This window comes from Macaca nemestrina, chromosome 11, assembly GCF_043159975.1.
Source record: "Macaca nemestrina isolate mMacNem1 chromosome 11, mMacNem.hap1, whole genome shotgun sequence".
Classification (NCBI taxonomy): domain Eukaryota; kingdom Metazoa; phylum Chordata; class Mammalia; order Primates; family Cercopithecidae; genus Macaca; species Macaca nemestrina.
The window spans coordinates 133,622,349-133,641,718 of NC_092135.1; the positions used below are offsets into that span (position 1 = coordinate 133,622,349).

Consider the following 19,370-nt stretch of genomic DNA (forward strand, 5'->3'; position numbering starts at 1 on the left):
CCCTCCCAGGGAACTGCCCTGTGTCCTGCTTAGGAAGGTGGTGGGGAAGGGGTAGGCAGGATGGACAGATGGACAGTGACAGGTGGGGACACCACCATCTCGTTTTGTTCCTCTCAATCCATTTGTTTTTCTTTTCTTTCTTTCTTTTTTCTTTTTCTTTTTTTTTGAGACAGTCTTACTCTGTTGCCCAGGCTGGAGTGCAGTGGTGCAGTCTCAGCTCACTGCAACCTCTGCTTCCTGAGTTCAAGCAATTCTCATGCCTCAGCATCCCAAGTAGCTGGAATTACAGGCACGAACCACCAACGCCTGGCTAATTTTTGTATTTTTAGTCAAGATGGGGTTTTGCCATTGTTGGCCAGGCTGGTCTTGAGCTCCTGACCTCAGGTGATCCACCCGCCTCAGCCCCCCAAAGTGTTGGGATTATAGGCGTGAGCCATTGTACCCAGCCTCAATCCATTTCTTTATCCTAATTGAGGAGAGAATTTGAAAAGAAATTAATAGAATCAAAAAAGAGAAAAGGGTCTGGTTATCAGAAATGCAAAATGAATGATGTTTTTAAAGATGCTAGAAAGCTGTGCTCCCTCCCTGGGTGCTTTCTCTTTGGAGGGGAATGCTGGAGAAAATGTTTACAAAATCTTCCTCTTGCAGTGCCTGGGAGAGAGTAATGGTGAGCACATCCTTGTTGAATTAAAATGGGATGAAGAGACCCTTATGAAGGGAGAAGGCAGGTGAAGATGGTGGGGATAGGAGCGGGACGTGTAGCCCCTTCACTTTCTGTGCCGGGCAGTGTAAAATGGGAGAAGGAAACATTTCAGGGCTGGTGCGTAAACTTCATGTTGGATAAATATATGACTTCTGGTATTCTGGGGGCGTGGAATCAAAAAGTTACAGGTTTGGAGGGATGTTAGCAGCCACTTCTTACCCAACGTGGCTCTCTTTGTGGTTGTTCAATGGCTTACACAAAGTCTGGGTAGACTTAGAATTTTTTTTTTTAATACAAGTAATATTTGCTTATAGTTTTAAAAAAGGGAGTATAACCATCAAAAGTAACTCTAGCGAATGATTTTGGAATATTCCAGAAATTTTCTACCCTTATATGAGCTTGTATCTCCTCATCTAAAACAGTTAAACGCAGTAGCTCTGTTTAATAATCACTGTTGGGCACGTGGACTTTCATCAGTACATGTAGATTTGCCTCACACAAACAATAATGAACTTGAATGTACAGATTAAGGGATAATAAAAATGGCATCCTGGCTGCCATCTGGCTGAGGAGATGTTTTACAAAACCTTTGAAGCATCTTGTGGGCCTCTTCTCCATTTACTTTGCTTCTACCCCCCATCCCCCTTCCTAAATCTTCTGTTCATTATTTCCTTTTTCCATTCTTAATTTTATCACTTAACATACCTGTATCTGTATCTGAATCTCTACCTCATTATGTATGTAATGTCCCTAAAGTATATTGCTCAATTTTACCTGTTTCTGTAAACTTTATATAGATGTAATTTACCTGTAGGTGGTTCTGTGACTTGCTTTGTTGGCTAAACATGATTTTTGGTAATGAGTCATGATAATGCACGTAGCTATAGTTCATCCATTTTCACTGCTATATAATGTTCTATTTAATGAATTGCACGGTATGGCCTCCATTGGTTCTTCTTTCTAATGGCTGCATTATTTATTTTTTTCTGCCGTCACTGGATATTATCTTGACATATTAAATGGATAAGGACCTAAGTTGCGAATGACCAGATTGTTCCAGGATGGAAGTTGTTATCCTTTGTGGAAGCAGGGTTATTGCTCTCAAGGCTGGAACTGTTTGTGTGCTTTGTATTTTCACTTTCATTTACTGCAACTGGACTTCAGAGCGGGACCTAGGAAGCAAAGTGCAGTTCAGACAGTGGGTCCCTGGGGGGGCCAGTTGTCAGAGAGCCCGGAGTTAGGTGTTTGAAGCCTTGTGAGCAGAGACCCAGCCTGAGCACAAGGGCCAGGGCCAGGGTCTTGGCCTTGGCCTTCAGGGAGCCCGCCCTTGTGTGGATGAGCGGGATTGAATCCTCAGATGAAAAGGAAGCAATCAATGGAGCTCGTTTCCTCCTGCAGCTTCAGACAGCGCCATCTCTACCGGATCAAAAGAGCTCATCAACTCCCAGCCTCCATCACCGAACAAGCAAGTCTCATCTCTGTCTGATAATACCTATTCACTGTTACAAAGGAAAAATCCCAAATCTGTACATCCTCCTGACCCATGTGATACTAATACATATCTTTGATGTGTCCATTCAGATTAAAAATTCTTAATAAAATGATACATATTTTACATGTACAATCATTTCAAAAAATAGACTGTTCTGAGAATTGTTTGCAAATATGATCTTAAAAAGTTGATTTTCTTGGAGACTTTAAAAAACTAGTTTGTTGTATTTATCAATCTCTATGTATATAAATATATGTGTTTTTTGTACTGAGCCGTTTGAGACTCCTGCAGGCCCCGTGGTGCTTCAGCCCCCAACACTGCTCCCTGTGTCTCTTGGGACTGAGGCCCCTCCCGTAACAGGCGCTAAATCTCACTTTCACCTGTGTGAATTGCATCACCCAAGGGGAGGAGTCCAGTTGCATTGGGCTTTTGTCCTTGTTTTCCTGACCTGGGGATGGTCTCCTGGAAGCCCGACTTCCTGTTTGCTGAGGGCGGACTTTTCTTCAGGACCTGTTTGGCAAGTTGAGCCTGGAGCCACAGTCATTCCCTCCTTGGGTATTGTGAGACCCTGCTCCCCCCTCAACCCCCGCCCCCTGCCCCCCATTGGGTGTTGGCTGTTGAGTGTCCCGGGGCTTCCCGGCTGGGATGCAGGCAGTAGTCAGATCATCAGTCATCAGCAGCCAAAGTGACTCAGTGTCGCCCACAGGTTCTGAGTGGGAACTTGACGGAGCCAGGCAGCATCAGTAAGAAATACATAGTCGGAACGTACGTGTTCTTCAGGGTAAACTTAGTGGCTTCCCTGTATTCAGTTTCCACTTCTATGGGGCATGATCTCCAGGAGAGAGTTGAATCAGAGCCTGGAATTCTGGCTGATGGGCTGTGTCCCCGTGTATGAGGAGAACTGCTGGTTTCAGTCTTAACCAGGGGACGAAGGACATGACAGAGCATCCAGAGGAGAAGCTGGGGCTCGGCCTGGTCTACCCGGCTGCGAAGAACTGTGCTGGATTGAGGTGTGCAGCAAGGGCTGTGGCTGGCCAGGGGCGTTTCCTGGGCCTCTCCTCAGCCCGGAGCTGTGGCACTGGTGCCTGATTACAGTGCCCGGGATAGCAGTGAGGCAGGTGGGGGGTTGACCTCGCTCTCCAAGGATCTGTCTCCTGGAGCCCTTCCGTGCAGGCCTGGGAGACTGGGCTGAAACCACCTCAGGCCTGTGCATCTGGAGGAACAGCACGAGAGCTCCTTGGAGTGGTGGCGTCAGGGCGGTAGCCATCCGAGCTCACACTGGTCCTAGGGGCTGTATCCAGGCAACACGTGCCCTCTAGAAGCATAGACTTGTCAGGGAATCACGGGATGGTTCCAGGGTGATACCTGGCCAAGGGTTTGCTGAAATAGGAAGAGTTCTCTCTCTGCTGCCTGTGCCCAGGCCACTGCTGTGGCCTAGTTCAGGTTGGCTCTGGCCGTGCCCTGTTCCTCGTGTGCTGGCTGTTAGTAACCCCCTGCCCCCACTTTAAACAAACACGTTTGAATGCAGAGTGATTCGGGGTGACATTTTCATGAGGCTAACCTTGAATATGCTCAGATGCTTAAAAGGCATTTCATTTGTGAATGGCGGCATGTCTTTATGAGGAGTGACAGATTGCTCAGATATGACTTTCCCTGGCTTTCAGGAGGGGTCTCCTCCTGTCCAGTGGGCCAGGGAGGGTCAGGTGGTGTGGCAAGAAGGGAGCCAGCGGACTTCCTTTTGTTAAATTTGTGCAAGCACCGCACCGCCTGGGTTTGTGCCTCCTGGCGTTGCTTACGAGGTTCTGAGTCCCGCAGGCACTGGCTTTCTTCCTCTCTAGGAGTTTCCTACCATGTAAGTTTTAGAAGGAAAGGATACTCTTTGGGGCCTCAGCGGTCCCCTTGGACTGAACATCTGAGTCTTCCCCTGGTCACTGTGGCTGGAAGGAGGCTTCCATCGCTGGAAATCCATTTCTCAAAGCGAGGAGCCAGCCGGGCTGACCACAGAGCCCCTTCCTCTGTTACGCACGAAGTCGTCCAGGTGTTATCCCATCAGTGGTCCACCGAGGTGGGACAGTGCATCTTGGGCCAGGCGGAGGTGGGGAGGCCTGCTGGGTACCCCTGCTGGATTGTAGATGGCCCCCAAAACCAATGCTGCCTCTCGCAGGCAGCCCTTCGCCTGAGGCCCTCCCACACTGTAACTGTCAAACTCGAATTTCCAGTTGAGGGAAAATCTGTCTTCCTGCTGGAATGTTGACTTGAGGGGACCTTTCCTCTCAGATTTCAGACTTGCTTTGTTTCTGCTGGGTCACGTTGCTGTCTTCTCAATACTCGAGTATTCTTGGTGTGGTGGGGAAGGTTTTAAGTTAAATTTTGAATAGTTTTAAAATTCAGGTTTGAGTTCAGCAGTATTCTCATGGGATAAGGGGTCATTTGACATACCAATAAGTCTTTTACACTCTATATAGTGGAATTAGACAATTTTCTGAACCTTCCGTCCCAGCCTTCCGTCCCTTACCATGGTTCTTGCTGCTTTGTTGTTTAGATCATGGTCTGTTAGCGGAAATATGACTCCACGCGGCCCATGATATGGGCACTGGACAAGTTGTTCTAAATAACGGCACATAGGTTCAAAGGACTTCTTAATAATAGTGCCATTGAGTAAAATCATTTTGGCCATCACCTCCTTCTCGTGTGGAAAATAGTGTTCGGTGTTCAAGAATGTGATCGGTGAAACACGGCTTAATTCAGCTGTACAGCCCGAGTGTGAGTATTTAGCCCTGGAAAGGAAGGAACGATTATTGCAGGGTTACAAGGTTCAGGAGAACAGTGCCTCCCTCCTAGTCACAGTTCTGCAGGGCTGGCGTGTGAGCCCTTACTTAGAGGTTTACTTATAGGAAGTTTGAGACTGAGCCAGAACCTTTCTGGGTCTCTTGCACCTGCAGGGGAAGTAGTAGCAGCTGGGGTTTTCTGCTTCTAGCACATTGTTAGTGTTACTCCGACTCCGTTGCTGTTTCCCAGAGTCATTTGCTCTTTTTGAAGACGCTGGGCCGTGGGCGTCACTGCCCTTGGTGGAGTTCCTTCCTGGCAGCTCTCCCTACAGATTCTGCCTCTGGAAATCAACACGTATTGCTCCCGTGCTCCCCCGGATTACTTGGCTGGAGTCCTCTTTCCGTCCTCTCACCTGCAATGACATGCTTCTTCCAGCCTGTGGGATGTTGCTTTATGCTGGACAGAGCTGGATTCTGTCTTGGCTCTGCTGGTGCTGAAAGTGCCGAGGCCCAGGACCACTGTCCACACACCTCCGATATCTGGCGAAGCACCAGGCATTGTTGGCGTTGCTGAGTACTCAAAGAAGCACCAGGCATCGTTGGCGTTGCTGAGTACTTGAATGACTGACTCTTGACCATGAAGGCAGGCAGGCAGGGTCCCCTCTGTCTGGATGGCTCCCCACCCTTCGCCCGTAGGCACCTTGGCCAGACCCTCCTCATTCTTTAAGATTCTTCAGCCCTCGCCTGCTGTGAGGAGTGAGTTAGGTTCCGTCTGTGCCCAGCTGTGCTGTGTGCTTTCAAATGAACTGCAACAGTCTGTCTGTGAAGGGGAGGGCAGAAATTGAGGGATGGAGGACAGCTCTCATCAAAGCAGGCCACACCAATCCGGCTGTTCTGCTAGAATTCAGTTGATTTCTTATTTTATGTGACTATTGTTCATCCGAGCCCAAGATGGAGCTACAGGAACCCCATGTCTGAGCGTCCAGCAGGCCCTCAGTTGCCACCTGATGGGGACATCCTGCTTTTTCAGGTCCTTGATTATATCCCACAAAGAGAAATAGATGGCTTGAAAGTCTTTTTTCAGAGGCAGAAGGGACAAGAAAAGTGGAAGTGTAGTCTGGAAGTAGCCAGATTTTAAGTTAACCAGGTTGCACTTCTGGTGGTTCCTGGCGTCCTCACAAGAGAAGGAATTATGGCCCCAGAGCCGTGCCTGGAATCTGCACGTCTGTCGCAGATCTCTGCTGGGAAGCCAGGCTGGGTCCCTTCCAAGGTGAATGGTGGTTTCCATCCAGGGTTCAGGTTTCTTCGCAGCTAGTGGTGATGGTGAGGGTGTGAGTGTGGAGACATGGCTGGGGTGGTGATGGGGGTGTGGGGGCATCCTTGGGAGTGATGAAAATGGCTTGTCTTCTCACCAGCAGGTTTGGAGTCCAGAACCACGTGAATGACCTCAGGGTGGGTCAGAACAAGGAGCTGTCAGTCTGAGACCTCTCAGTGTACTCTTTCTTGGTTAGCAAGTTGCTTTACCTCGGTGGTCATCAGTTTCTTCTTCGACAAAATGAAAAGATTTTTATCTAGACGCTGCTGTGCATCTTGAAGCAGGTTAAAAGAAGGTTAAGGAAAACCGAGCAGTTTGTGGAAGCCGACTGTGCAGGCGGCTCACTGGCAGTACTCGGCTCTCCACCCGTGGGGACCTGCTGTGGCAGCCGTGAAGCTGTGCGGAGGTGAACCGCTTCAGCAGAAAGGCTTCCCCAGAGAGATCTAGGAGTCTTTGACTGTTTAACAGGGAAAAAATCCCCATGCTTTTAGGATCGTAGGGTAAGACCCCACGGTGGAGAGATGCTCTCTACACTCCAGCACAGACCAGGGCGGGGACAGACAGTGGCTTTGGGACACCATTAACTCCAAGGAGATGAGCTAGCCACTTGAGGCCCGTGTCCAGAGTTACACACTTTCTTTTTCTGATTCTTGAAGGCTTTAAGAAATTCAACCCAAATGTCCATCAGTGACAGATTGGATTAAGAAAATGTGGCACATATACACCATGGAATACTATGCAGCCATCAAAAAGGATGAGTTTGCGTCCTTTGTAGGGACATGGATGCAGCTGGAAACCATCATTCTTAGCAAACTATCACAAGAACAGAAAACCAAACACCACGTGTTCTCACTCATAGGTGGGAACTGAACAATAAGATCACTTGGACTCAGGAAGGGGAACATCACACACAGGGGCCTATCATGGGGAGGGGGAAGGGGGGAGGGATTGCATTGGGAGTTATACCTGATGTAAATGATGAGTTGATGGGTGCAGCACACCAACATGGCACAAGTATACATATGTAACAAACCTGCACGTTATGCACATGTACCCTACAACTTAAAGTATAATAATAATAAATAAATTAAAAAAAAAAAAAGAAATCTCTTTAGCAAGTCTTTACCTGTTTTTAATTCTTTTTTTTCTCCCAACACCTCAGTAAAACTCCGGGCAGTAATATGCTGCTTACATTGACTTACTTTTGTTTTTTTGAGACGGAGTCTCGCTTTGTCACCCAGATTGGAGTGCGGTGGCGCGATCTCGGCTCACTGCAACCTCTGCCTCCCGGGTTCAAGCGATTCTCCTGCCTCAGCCTCCAGAGTAGCTGGGATTGCAGGCATGCACCACCACGCCTGGCTAATTTTCGTATTTTTAGTAAAGACGGAGTTTCACCATATTGGCCAGATTGGTCTCAGACTCCTGACCTCTGGTGATCTGCCTGCCTTGGCCTACCAAAATACTGGGATTACAGGCACTGACCACCACAGCCGACTAATTTTTGTATTTTTAGTAGAGATGAGGTTTTGCCGTGTTGGCCAGGCTGGTCTCAAACTCCTGACCTCAAATGGCCTGCCCTCCTCAGCCTCCTGAAGTTCTGGGATTACAGGCATGAGCCACCGTGCCCCGCCATGAGTCCTTTCTACTGTGGGGTTGGCCTTATTTCCCCTTGCTCCTGTGAGAAGCTGAATTCGCAAATGCCAAGGTGAACTTGGTAGTAGAGGCAACAGTCAGATGCTCGGTGTCTGTGGGTTGAACAGAAAAGAGCCCGGTGAAATTCCATGCCTGTCTGTGTTTAGCATGTGGTTTCTGAATTATTTCATGAGAATGCAGGTATAGTGGTGACACGTACAATATTTGTTAGCCAAGCTGTAGTCAAAGGGTTGGCGTCAGGCTGCTGTTTCTGCCCCAGTGTCATGAGAAATCGCTGTGTCCATCTTAGAGCAAGAAAACAAACAGCGTGATTGCTCTGCTGTTCCTGTTCTAGGGCAGAGAGCTGAGTCAAGCACTCAGCAGACTGCATCTCATCTCCCTTGGAACGGCAGTGGTAGAGCTGCGCTGCACACCGCACTGCTCTCCTGTTCCTGTAGTGTCGCTCATGTAAAATGCGGTACAGGCTGGTGCTGCTGAATGGGCTCACTTTCTCCCATTTCCTTTTCCTTCACTTTCAGATTCGTTTCACCTCTCTCCAACTTACCTTCAGAGATGCAGCGACGGGCCAGGTGCGGTGGCTCACACCTGTAATCCCAGCACTTTGGGAGATGGGCAGATCACCTGAGGTCAGGAGTTCGAGACCAGCCTGGCCAACATGGTGAAACCCCATCTCTACTAAAAATACAAAATTAGCCAGGCATGGTGGCATACACTTGTAATCCTAGCTCCTCAGGAGACTGAGGCAGGAGAATCACTTGAACCCAGGAGGTAGAGGTTGCAGTGAGCAAAGATCGTGCCATTGCACTCCAGCATGGGCAAAAATCATGAAACTCCATTTAAAAAAAAAAAAAAAAGAAAAGAAATGCCACAATGTGTGAAGACCTGCAGCCCCTTATCTGGAATTCGAAAACCCCAAAGCACAGATTTTTGCAGCCCACTCATTTGGCAGCAGAACCTGAGTTATCTATGCATGTGAGGGTGCACCCTTCATTAGAAGAGTACCCGTGCGTTTGACCAGGGGTGCTCTGGGACATGGGTCGGCCAACTCAGGCCACTGCCCCGTTTTTTAACATAGAGGGTTATTGGAACACAGCCATAGCCTTTCGCTTATATTGCCTTTGGCTGTGTTTGCACCTGGTCCTTACAGAAAATGCATCTGGACCCCTGCCCTAGAGAGGACCTGCCCTGCTTGCGAGGTGGTCCAAGTCTGCGTGGAAAGCACTACAGGGCAGCTTGTGCAGAAACTGGGACCTGCTCTCCTTGTAGAGACACAACCCCAGGGTACTTGGAGCTCATGCTGATGACTGTAAATCATTCAAGGCTTCCTCTTCTTAGATTTTATACCTCTTAGTTCTTTGAGGATGGTGTGCCATGTTCAGCGGGATTTTCCAGACCTTTTATTTCTAAGGAATGCAAACTAGAAGAGGCTGGTTCCTGTAGATGACAAAGGTGGGAGGAACGTGGAGGACAGGGATGACTGGGAAGAGCTGGCGAGTGCAGCCTGCTGGGATGCCAGCTCTTACCTGGGAAGGGCAGCATGCAGGGTTGCAGACTGCTTAAGCCCCCTCCTGTCAGAGAACCCCAGAGAGAGCACCCTCAGCTACTTGGAGAGATGCTGTTGAGGTTGGGAGGCGATGTAGGGTGTTCACCAGCCAGCATGAGACCCTTGCTTCCAGCCTGTGCCTTTAGCCCAGCCTTGCTGTTCTAGGTGGTGTTGGCAGCCTTTTATGTACGGAGTTGCATTGCTCGTCCGTCTTCCGCCTGCCTGTGGGCAGCTTTTGTTCCTTTGGATTACTTTTGTTTCTTTAAAACTGCTTTGCACCATCTATTTTTTTTTTTTTTAACGGAGTCTCGCTCTGTCGCCTAGGCTGGAGTACAGTGCCCGGTCTTGGCTCACTGCAAGCTCCGCCTCCTGGGTTCACGCTATTCTCCTGCCTCAGCCTCCCAAGTAGCTGGGACTACAGGTGCCTGCCACCACGCCCGGCTAATTTTTTTGTGTGTTTTTAGTAGAGACGGGGTTTCACCATATTAGCCAGGATGGTCTTGATCTCCTGACGTTGTGATCCACCCACCTCAGCCTCCCAAAGTGCTGGGATTATAGGCGTGAGCCACTGCACCTGGCCTGCACCATCTAATTTTTTAAAAATGAGCCTAATACTGTTCACATTTTAGCACCTGGCAAATGTGTTGATAATTTCTGGGCATTCACATGAATTTAAGAGTGCCCCTAGCAGCTCGCGGTCTATATAGGAGAACTGTTGACACCTCTCAGGATTCTTACTCTGGCAAGCAGGTGTAGACAACACCCTGGTTGCATCTCACAGTGGCCTACCATCCCTGGGAGCATGGGGATTGGTGGAGTGAGTGGGAGGACTCGCCCTGCACAGGTGGAGGGTGATGAGAGGCTGGGGATGTTCGCGGGTGACCACAGGTGTGAGGCGGCCCTCGGTGGAGGAACTACCTGGGCCTTACTCCTTGGCTCTGGTAGTCTCACATAACTCTTTCGTGGTCTGCAGCTGTATAACATGATAAATGTCCTTGTGTTGTACATTTTCAGGAAGGACGGGTAGGGTTGCTGCTTCAGAGATAGAGTGGCATGTCCATGTCTGGACTAGACCCTGAGTGGGGCAGAGCCAGCGTCCTGTGTGCAGCCTGCACACTCCCAGCCCCCGTGGCTGTCTTAGCAGATGGATTATCACCGAGCACACAGGCAGCCTGAGACACCTGCTCATCACAGTGTTCTCCGCAGCCCTGACTGGCGAGGAGGGCAAGTCCCCACGTTCATGCCTTGTGCTAGGGTCCCCTCTGGCACTCTTTCTCTGGGGCTCTGTGTTTCTTTGCCTTTGAGCTCTTTATAAAATCACTGTCAGTGACTTCTCATAGCTGTTCGTCACTGGGAGTCAGCTGAGCGTGCACACGGGCTCTCAGGTCCTGGTCCCAGCTCTGCCTCCCTCACCTCAAATGCCATTCACAGCAGTGTCAGTGCCTGCCCGGAGTGTGCTAGAATGCCAGTTCTTGGGCCCCACCGCACACCTGCTGACTCCAGACTTGGAGTGGATGAGGGTCCACAGGCTTCAGTCTGAGAGCCGCAGACAGGTGTGCTTGCCGCAGAGGTGCCGAGGGCCCAGCAGGACCGTAGCACAGGATCAGCAGCGCCCACACCCGAGGCGTGGGGATCTCCGCGCACGATGCCGAACTTGGTGACGATTGCAGAGCCTTCCTGTGGCTGGAGTGAGCTCGTCCATGCTGATGAGATAGTGTTTATTTATTTTTATCTTTTTTTTTTTTTTTTGAGATGGGGTCTCACTCTGTTGCCCAGGCTGCAGTGCAGTGGCACTGTTTCAGCTCACTGCCACCTCCACCTCCTGGGTTCAAGCAATTCTCCTGCCTCAGCCTCCCGAATAGCTGGGACTACAGGCGTGCACCACCACAACCAGCTCATGTTTGTATTTTAGTAGAAATGGGGTTTCATCATGTTGGCCAGGCTGGTCTTGAACTCCTGGTCTCAAGTGATCCACCCACCCTGGCCTCTCAAAGTGCTGGGATTACAGGCGTGAGCCACCGTGCTTGGCCGTAGATCGTGTTCTTAAGAGTGAGTTTGCTTCTGAGGAAGAGAAGTGGGGGTCGGGGACATCCCACCTCCCTGGCCACCCCCAGTGGTGTGAGTTGGTTGCTTGATGTCATCTGAGGTTAGGCCACCTGGGAACGGTCCTCACGTCTCACTTGTACGCCTTCTTGGATCAGGATTTCCAGGCCTCTGCATCTCTTGAGTTGATTCTTAGAGGGTGAGGAGAGAAGGGCTAGACGAATTCTTTCTGTTGAGACAAGGTCTCACTCTGTCACTCAGGCTGAAGTGCAGTGACCCGATCATAGCTCACTGCAGCCTCAACCTCCCAGGCTCAGGTGGTCCTCCCAGCTCAGCCTCCCAAGTAGCTGGGTCTATAGGTCCCACCACACCTGGCTAATTTTTTTTTTTTTTTTTTGTAGAGACAGGTGTCACCCATTGACACTCAGGTTGGTCTCTAACTCCTGGGCTCAAGGGATACACCCACCTCAGCCTCCCAAAGTGCAGGGATTATAGGCATGAACTACCATTGCCAGCCTGAGCCGCACACATTGTCAGCACCCTTTGTGAGACTAGTTAAAACGTTTTTCCTTCCAAGGCACGTGGCAGATGGGCGCTGTTTCTCTCCTGCAGGATGTTTGCTGAGCATTTGTGAGTGGAGCATCTTTAGGCAAAGCAGGATAAACCCTAAAAGGCTTTCTCTGAATGTTACCTTTGCTCTTCACCTTGACTGGTAGGTCCCGAAGGTGTAGAAAGGGGGTCCTCTGGAGAACACAAACTGAGCATTGCTGGGCCTCAGGAGCTTCCTGTGAAGCTGGAGGCGGCCACTGCTGTCCTTCAGCTGTGAGGAGCCAGGAGGGTGATCCCAGCTTTCTCCTGGTTGATTTTACCCTCTTAAAAAGATAGGAAGTTTGCAAGATTTCTTGAAATAACTCTAGTTGGAGTTGTAGAACTAACGTTTTTTCTCTGGTGCCTGCCACCCGCTGGAAGGGGACTGCAGGAAGTGTGTGTGCTTGGCTGTTCAGTGCCCCGTAACTCTGGCCGCAGTACTCTGGACAGGGCTTCTGAGAACCACCTGCAGTTCTGCTTATTGATGGTGTTGAGAAATAGTTTCTGCAGGAAGTAGAGAAACATTGGCGCCAAGAAATTCTGTCGGGGACATTTAGTAACTGCAAATAGCTTAGGAAGCCAGGTTTGGAGTGCTGCCTTGGTGTCCTTATAATGCAAGTGGGATTTCATTATGTGTTTAAGGCTTGGCATTGTTGGAGCTCAGGAAGACCAACTCAGTCAAGCAGAGCCATTGGCTGCTTGAGTGCCGTGCAGAGCACTGGGGAATGGACTTCCTGGGAAGTGTGGGATTTTTTCTGCTACTCCTTCATTCACACCTGGCTTTGGTTGCCCTCATGAGCTCACCCATAATGTGTGTAGGGGGATGCTGCTGCCATTGGCCAGGCACTGGGGATGCGGGGGATGGGCAGGTGCACACACACCTGGCAGAGGTTTGGAGCTGGATTGTGGGTGAGGGATGCAGAGAGGCTTAACCTGGAGAATGGAGGAAAAGGAGACCAGGAGAGTTCAGAGAGTTGAAGAGTGAGAAGAGAACAGTGGCCAAAGTTGAGAGAGTTGGGTTTCGGAAAGCCAGCTGCAGAATGCAGTGCCCGACAGAGAGTGTGATGGCCCCATCCCTCTCTGCTGAGCCGGGTTCTGACTCCGCAGAGCATCAGAGGCCTTGTTGTGGGCTCTAGGAGTGCAGAGAGGCAGCGCCTGTCTTGGCCCTAACTTCTCACACACATACATCCACACACGTATCTGCTTGTGTGTGTGACACAGTGAAGGGTATGGGGACAGCCACATCTGGGTTTCAGTTTTCAGTCAACTCACTAGCTGGGTGGTTCCTCTGAGCCTCTGCTTTATTTCATCTGCAGTTGGCATTAATACTGTAACCGAATGCAGAATCAGCTACTCACCACTCGAAAGCCGGACTTGAGAGCCGAGGGTTGGTGGGAGAAAAAGCAGGGGTATTTGAAAACCAAGAAGATGGTGAACTAACATTCTCAAGTACTGTCTTAAGTCAGTACAGATTTTAGGCTTTTTATATTAAGGGCTGGGGGAAGAGGAGGGGTTTGAGATCAAGAGGTGACCAATGACTGCGGACATCTGGGAGGCAGTGGGGGTCAGAGGAAGTTGTGAGTTGTTTTGTCTTGATCAGGTCATGATGCTCCTGTGAAGTTTTAATAAAACATAGTTGTTTACATACCTCTTCTTTAATCCCACAGTTAGTTTTAAAAACTACATGATTGTATTGCTAGGATTAGTTAAGAACTGATTCGAGGTCACTGGCACATGGTGAGTAGTTAGTAAATAATTGCTCCAGCTGGAATCACCATTGTCGATATTAGGAAGGCAAGTGCACGCATCTCTCTGGCCTGCTGGCTCACATTTGGGGGTGTGGCATTTGTGCGTGAAGTGGAGCCTGGTCCCTGGTGACCCAGGTACAGTTTACGTCTGGAGCCACCGTTTGGAACGTTGCCTCCAGGGTCCGGGATTTGGAGAGAGCCAAGTGCCAGAGTCTCAAGCAGGTGACGGTGGGGTGCAGGAGAGGAGTGTTCAGGGCACCTGTGAGCACATGTGACATTCGTAAGCGGCACTCCTCATGCTGAGCAGTTGAAGTCGTATTTCCACCTGACAGTGGGTTGGTTCACTTGATGCGTGAAAGGAACTTCCATGCAAGGATCCCAAAGCACGGTTGCCTCCGCCTCCCACCCCACCCCGTGGTGGGGCCTGTGCCGAGACCAGCCCTCTGAGGTCGGCCCTCCTGGACCCCTTACTGGGTGGACAAAGGCTTTTGTCGGTGACTTACCTCTGGCCAGAAATTCGGGGAAGCTTATTTGTAACCAATACCACCCAGTCGCTGCGGGAGACTGCAGAAGGCTCTGGGGAAAGTGATCTCCAAAAATAGAAAGGTTGGGTTAAGGTAGGGCTTTTGGGAGAAGGAGAAGGAGCCTGTAAGACAGCACATTAATTTGGCAGGTAATTAGGAACTCTGATCTTGAGCATCTCATTTTAATTAGCGTGGTCCAGCCTGCCTTGCGGTGCTCACGCTGAAGCAGAGTGGCCTGCTTAGATGCTCCGCACCATTTATTTGGGTTTCTTATTTGGGAAGTTTGCATGTGACCGGGCCAAGTGACATTTGTTTTGAGGTCCCTCCTAGGGCCCAGGGGTGAGCTCTTAACAACCCCAGGGTAGAGGTGGGGCACCTGCGCTCGGGCATTGATTTCCTGGGAAGGAAAGAAGATGCCAGGTCAGGCTGCTGTGTTACAGCCCGTTAATCAGAAGCCCTCTCTGCACCTGGGCCTGCTGTTCCCAGTGCCTTTCAGGAAACCACCAGCAAAGCTCCAGCTTTAGGGAGGATGGTCCATTTACACGCCTGTGGTTGGAAGTTCCAAGTGCCTTGAAAAATGCCTTGATGTCCGTTGGAGCTGTTTCTTTCTTCTCTTTCCTTTCCCTTTTAAAATCATGGAACTGTTTCTTTTCTTTTTCTTTTTTTTTTTTGAGACAGAGTTTTGCTCTTGTTGCCCAGTCTGGAGTGCCGTGGCGCAGTCTTGGCTCACTGCCTCCTGGGTTCAAGCAATTTTCCTGCCTCAACCTCCTGAGTAGCTGGGATTACAGGCGCCTGCCACCATGCCTGGCTAATTTTTGTGTTTTTAGTGGAGACGGGGTTTTACCATGTTGGCCAGGTTGGTCTTGAACTCCTGACCTTAGGTGATTCAGCCACCTCGGCCTCCCAAATTGCCAGGATTACAGGTGTGAGCCACAGCACTTGGCCGGAACTGTTTCTTGGGTTTTTCAAACAATGCCTCTTCTCCAGCCAGTTCAATTTTAGAGGGTCCTTGAGAGGTCGTGGAGCAGTTGGCTTCTCAGCATTGTGGGGTGGGGCTGGGGTGAGGACAGTGCGGCCGCCAGCGTCAGCCTGGATGCTCCTAGGCAGAACCACAGGGGTTGCTGATTCTTGTTGCCAGATGGATGTTTCTGAAGTCTCTCTTGAAGGAGCCAGAGGCTTGCCTGCTCTGCAGTGCCATCCTTCTTGCCGTCCCCACCCACTTCTGTGATGCACAGAACCTGCCACCCTGCCCTGTCTCTGTGTTCACTGGTCTCCATTTCTAGTGTCTGAGTAAAGGCAGTCCCCAGTCCAGTCTGCAAAGCCTGGCCACGTGCACAGGAAGATGCTCATAGATGCCTGGTCCCTGCCAGTGACACACGTGAACCTGGAGCAGGTGGGTGGGTGGAGCTCAGGGAACAGGCATGTGGGGCACACTCTCCAGGCACATCCAGGGCTGGACTGGGGCCGGCATGGGGGTCACTGGCTGCAAGCGAAGGCAGCTTATGTCATTCCCTCCGCCGCCGCCAGCTGTGCTACAGCAGGAAGAGGTAGTCATGTTTGGAGGCCGGCTGTGCGTGAGCTCTTCAGGCCTTGGGGCCTTTTCATCAGGTTCCTTTTGACAGAGTATAAGGAAGTTGGCCCAAACCATGTTTTTGAACTTCTGCTTTGGCCTTGTCAGTCTCCCTCTGTGATTCAGACCGTAGTGAAGCCCTGGTTGGCTGAAGTGCTCAGGAGAGGAGACTTTGGAGGTCATCACTCATTTCTGAGTTACAGAAGTTCAATAGCGACTTGATTTGGGGGCATGCCATGTGTGTGAGACTGGAGTTTGCAGGTTTGTGCAGGGCATTGATTGGTCGGTTGGTTCATTGGCTGAGGAATATTTGGGGCACCTGCTCTGGGCCAGGTACACAATGAGGCAAAGCAATACTTAGACCTCAAAAGCAAAGCGACGTAGACCTGGCTGCTGTGTCCTTGTGTTTCTACCTGTGGGCTGCCTGGGAGCTGTGAGGGAGAAACAGCATCCTGCAGGAGAGCGATGCCTCCAGCCTGACTTCCGGAAGCCTCCAGAAGGATGGACGGGGAGACTGAGACCTGAAGAAGGGTTGTGCATGTGGGAGGGAGCCAGCCTGGTGGGGCCTGGCCTGCACACCTGCAGCAGCTCCTCAGAGCTGCCTCCTCATGCCTCCACTGATCACAGAGCACCCTTTCTGTCCAGGCCACTGATCAGCCCCCAGGTCCAGGTCCAAGAACAAGCCTGTGACCCCCTGGGTCCCCTTTGTCCTTGGCCTACACCTGCCGTCTGCGTTCTGGGGCTCACCCTTTGCTTCAGTGGCTACAGAAGAGAGAGGAGAGACACCGACCCCAAGGCCCAGGCCAGTCTCGTCCAGGCTGCCCACACCTAAGTCTTCAGGATGGGACAAGGCAGTCTTGGGGACTCAGGCGACACAAACCAGAGAAGGATTTCAGTAGAGGGCCATGAGTGCCTAACCTTTTATCTGTTTTCTGCTCTAACCAGGCACCTGGTGGGAGGGAAGGCATCCGGAGCCTTCTGCTGAGTTCAGTGGAAGCTGGTCTTCCTTTCCAATACTCTCTGGTTCCCTCTCTCCCCTGTGTGCATGTAAATAATATGCTACTACATGTAAATTAACACAAACGGATGTAAGATAGTTATATGTGTCTCCTGCCTTAGAAAGTACAGTAAGATGAATATTAAACTTCTCAGACCATAAGGTCATGAATCTAAAAGGCGTGGCCTATTGTATATTTGAGAAGTGGCGCTTATTTACCCTGGAGTGAATGTGTTACTGGAAGTGTCTTTTGGCTAAATTCCTGACTGAAGCTTGTGTGGTCTTTTGCTCTTCACTGTCAATGTAGAAGTCAGGTTTGGACTGAGGGCTGGCTTATTTTAGATCCAGGTTTGATCATTTTCTGAGGATACAGCATTTAGTGCGTACCTCTGTTGTGCAACACAGGGCTTTCTGGAGGTTGCGGGGGCGGATCCTGAAGGCAGGCTTGGCCTTCCCAGCTGGCGTGGGACTGGGGATTTACGGGACTGGGTCCTGGGATGAGCTCTGGAGCCCGTGGGTCTGGTTGTCTTGCTGACCGGATCTGCCTCCTGCTTGCTTCCATAGCAGAGCCTGTGGGACGTGAACCACCATTCATGATCCTGGGAGGTGAAGCCCTGGGAACATCTGCCACTTGGAATGAGAGGGGAAGGCTGGAACCGAGCTGGGCTGGTCATGGGGATGCCCAGAGCCCGGCTCTTTCATGGGATCCCAGTCCATTCCCCTCGGAAGCTGTTGCTCACCACGTGTTGATTTTATTGAAGCTGGAAAGGCTTGTTCACGTGTCACTGTTGGGAAGGGAAATCACTCCGAAGACGGTGGTGCTGGGGACGGACTCTGGAGTCATCTTGATTTGGTAAAAGGCATGAAGTCTGAGTTCATTCCAAAGATTCTGGCTTTTGAGAACTTATATAAAGAGAACTTATAAAAATGGAAAATGAGAAATGATGTCAGTGAACATTTATTGGCCTTTTTCTCTGTGCCAGTAACTCTCAGTGCTTAACCTGAAGAAGCCCACTTAATCCTTCCAGCGTCCTGTCCTAGAACTTTCCCTACTGTCTGGATAAGGAAACTGAGGCACAGAGGGTCGAGGAACTTTCTGTGGTCCACCCAGACATCCTGACCCCAGAGCGGGCACTTCAGGTCCCGCCCTGTGGCTGTGTGCACCTTCATGGTACGTGCTGGGGTCGAGCCTTATGAAAACGACGGACTTGGCTACACTTCGACAAGGGGAAGTTAGACACTTTAGATCCACAGTTAACTGCTGATGCTTAAATGACGTTTGAGGAACCTATTGGTGCTTCCTTGCGCCCTGCCCCATGTGAGTGAGGTCCTGGACAGGTTAGCTCCCCTCCAGAGGCTGCCTGTTTGTAAAATGATAGGTTTAGACGAACAACGTGGTCTTTAGAGACAGATACACCTGGGGCAGAGTCCATCTGTGAGTGGGAAGAGTACCAGGCACGGGCTGTGGAGAAGGGGGATGGCGAGTAGGAGGCTGGCGGCCTTCCCTGTGTGGAAGGGGCCTTGCTCTGTGCCTGGCCCTGCAGGGTATGCAATACAGACCCACGTTTATGGGAATTATTCGGTTCTGCATGGGCTGTGTGTAGATGGGGGGTGTGATGCTCAGTGGAGATGGACCAGGCTCTCCTCCTCGAGTACTGTCACCTCTTCCTTTTCTTTTCTGTCACCTCCTTCTCATCACCTCTGTTGTCTGTCCCTGACAGGCTTCTGTGCTTTGGAGACCTCTGTGTGTCTTTCTTGGTTCCGGTTTCCCTGTCTCCCAGCATCTCTGGGAGATATGTGTATGATTGATTCCAAGAATCAAGTGTGACCAGGAAAGCCATATGTTTTGAAATCTGACCTCTCAAGCCCTTGAAAATACTCAGAGCTTTTCCAGAATGTTCTCACGTCTCCATCCACTTCCTTTCCCTTTCTGCTTTAACCCCTCTACCCTCCAGTTGTAGCCTTCAGGAGAAATAAAAAGACCCCAGAGAGGCCAGCCCACTTTCCCCCACACTGAGTTCCAGGAAGCTCAGTCTGGTTTTCCCATAGGAACAATGTTATGGGATGGGGACCGCATTCCTCACAAAGGACTCTGCCTTGAAATGTGCGATTAGAAAGATGCAACCGCTTTCAGCCGCAGCAACTTACAATAATGCCGTTATACCCTCAGCCATAAAAACACTGTGCAAATTGATTTCCTGAGGAGCCCCAAGGTACTGTGGGTAGAAGGAGAACATCTACAAATGTGAGTGCTGTGAAATCATTACCATAGCCTCAAACATGTCTGTTCTTAATAAGGAAAAAAAAAAAGTTCATTACATGTCATTGAAGTTTTTTTTTTTTGTTTTTTTTTTTTTAAGATAGGGTCTTGCTCTGTGTCCTAGGCTGGAGTACAGTGGTGTGATCTCCGCTCACTGCAGCCTTTG

The 19,370-nt window shown here is 50.3% G+C and overlaps 1 protein-coding gene across 6 annotated transcripts in view; it reads left to right on the forward strand.

The window, feature by feature from the left end:
- Positions 1-19,370, forward strand: part of LOC105473862 (ArfGAP with GTPase domain, ankyrin repeat and PH domain 1) — a 644,177-nt gene that overhangs the window by 47,726 nt on the left and 577,081 nt on the right. Inside the window, exon 1 of one of the 6 annotated variants that reach the window (XM_071073623.1) lies at positions 7,404-18,262. The exons of the other annotated variants lie outside the window; for them this stretch is intronic. Coding sequence (XP_070929724.1) covers positions 18,217-18,262 — 46 coding nt within the window. The 5' untranslated portion in view covers positions 7,404-18,216. Of the gene's footprint in view, positions 1-7,403; positions 18,263-19,370 lie in introns of those variants that run through there. 6 annotated transcript variants of the gene reach the window in all.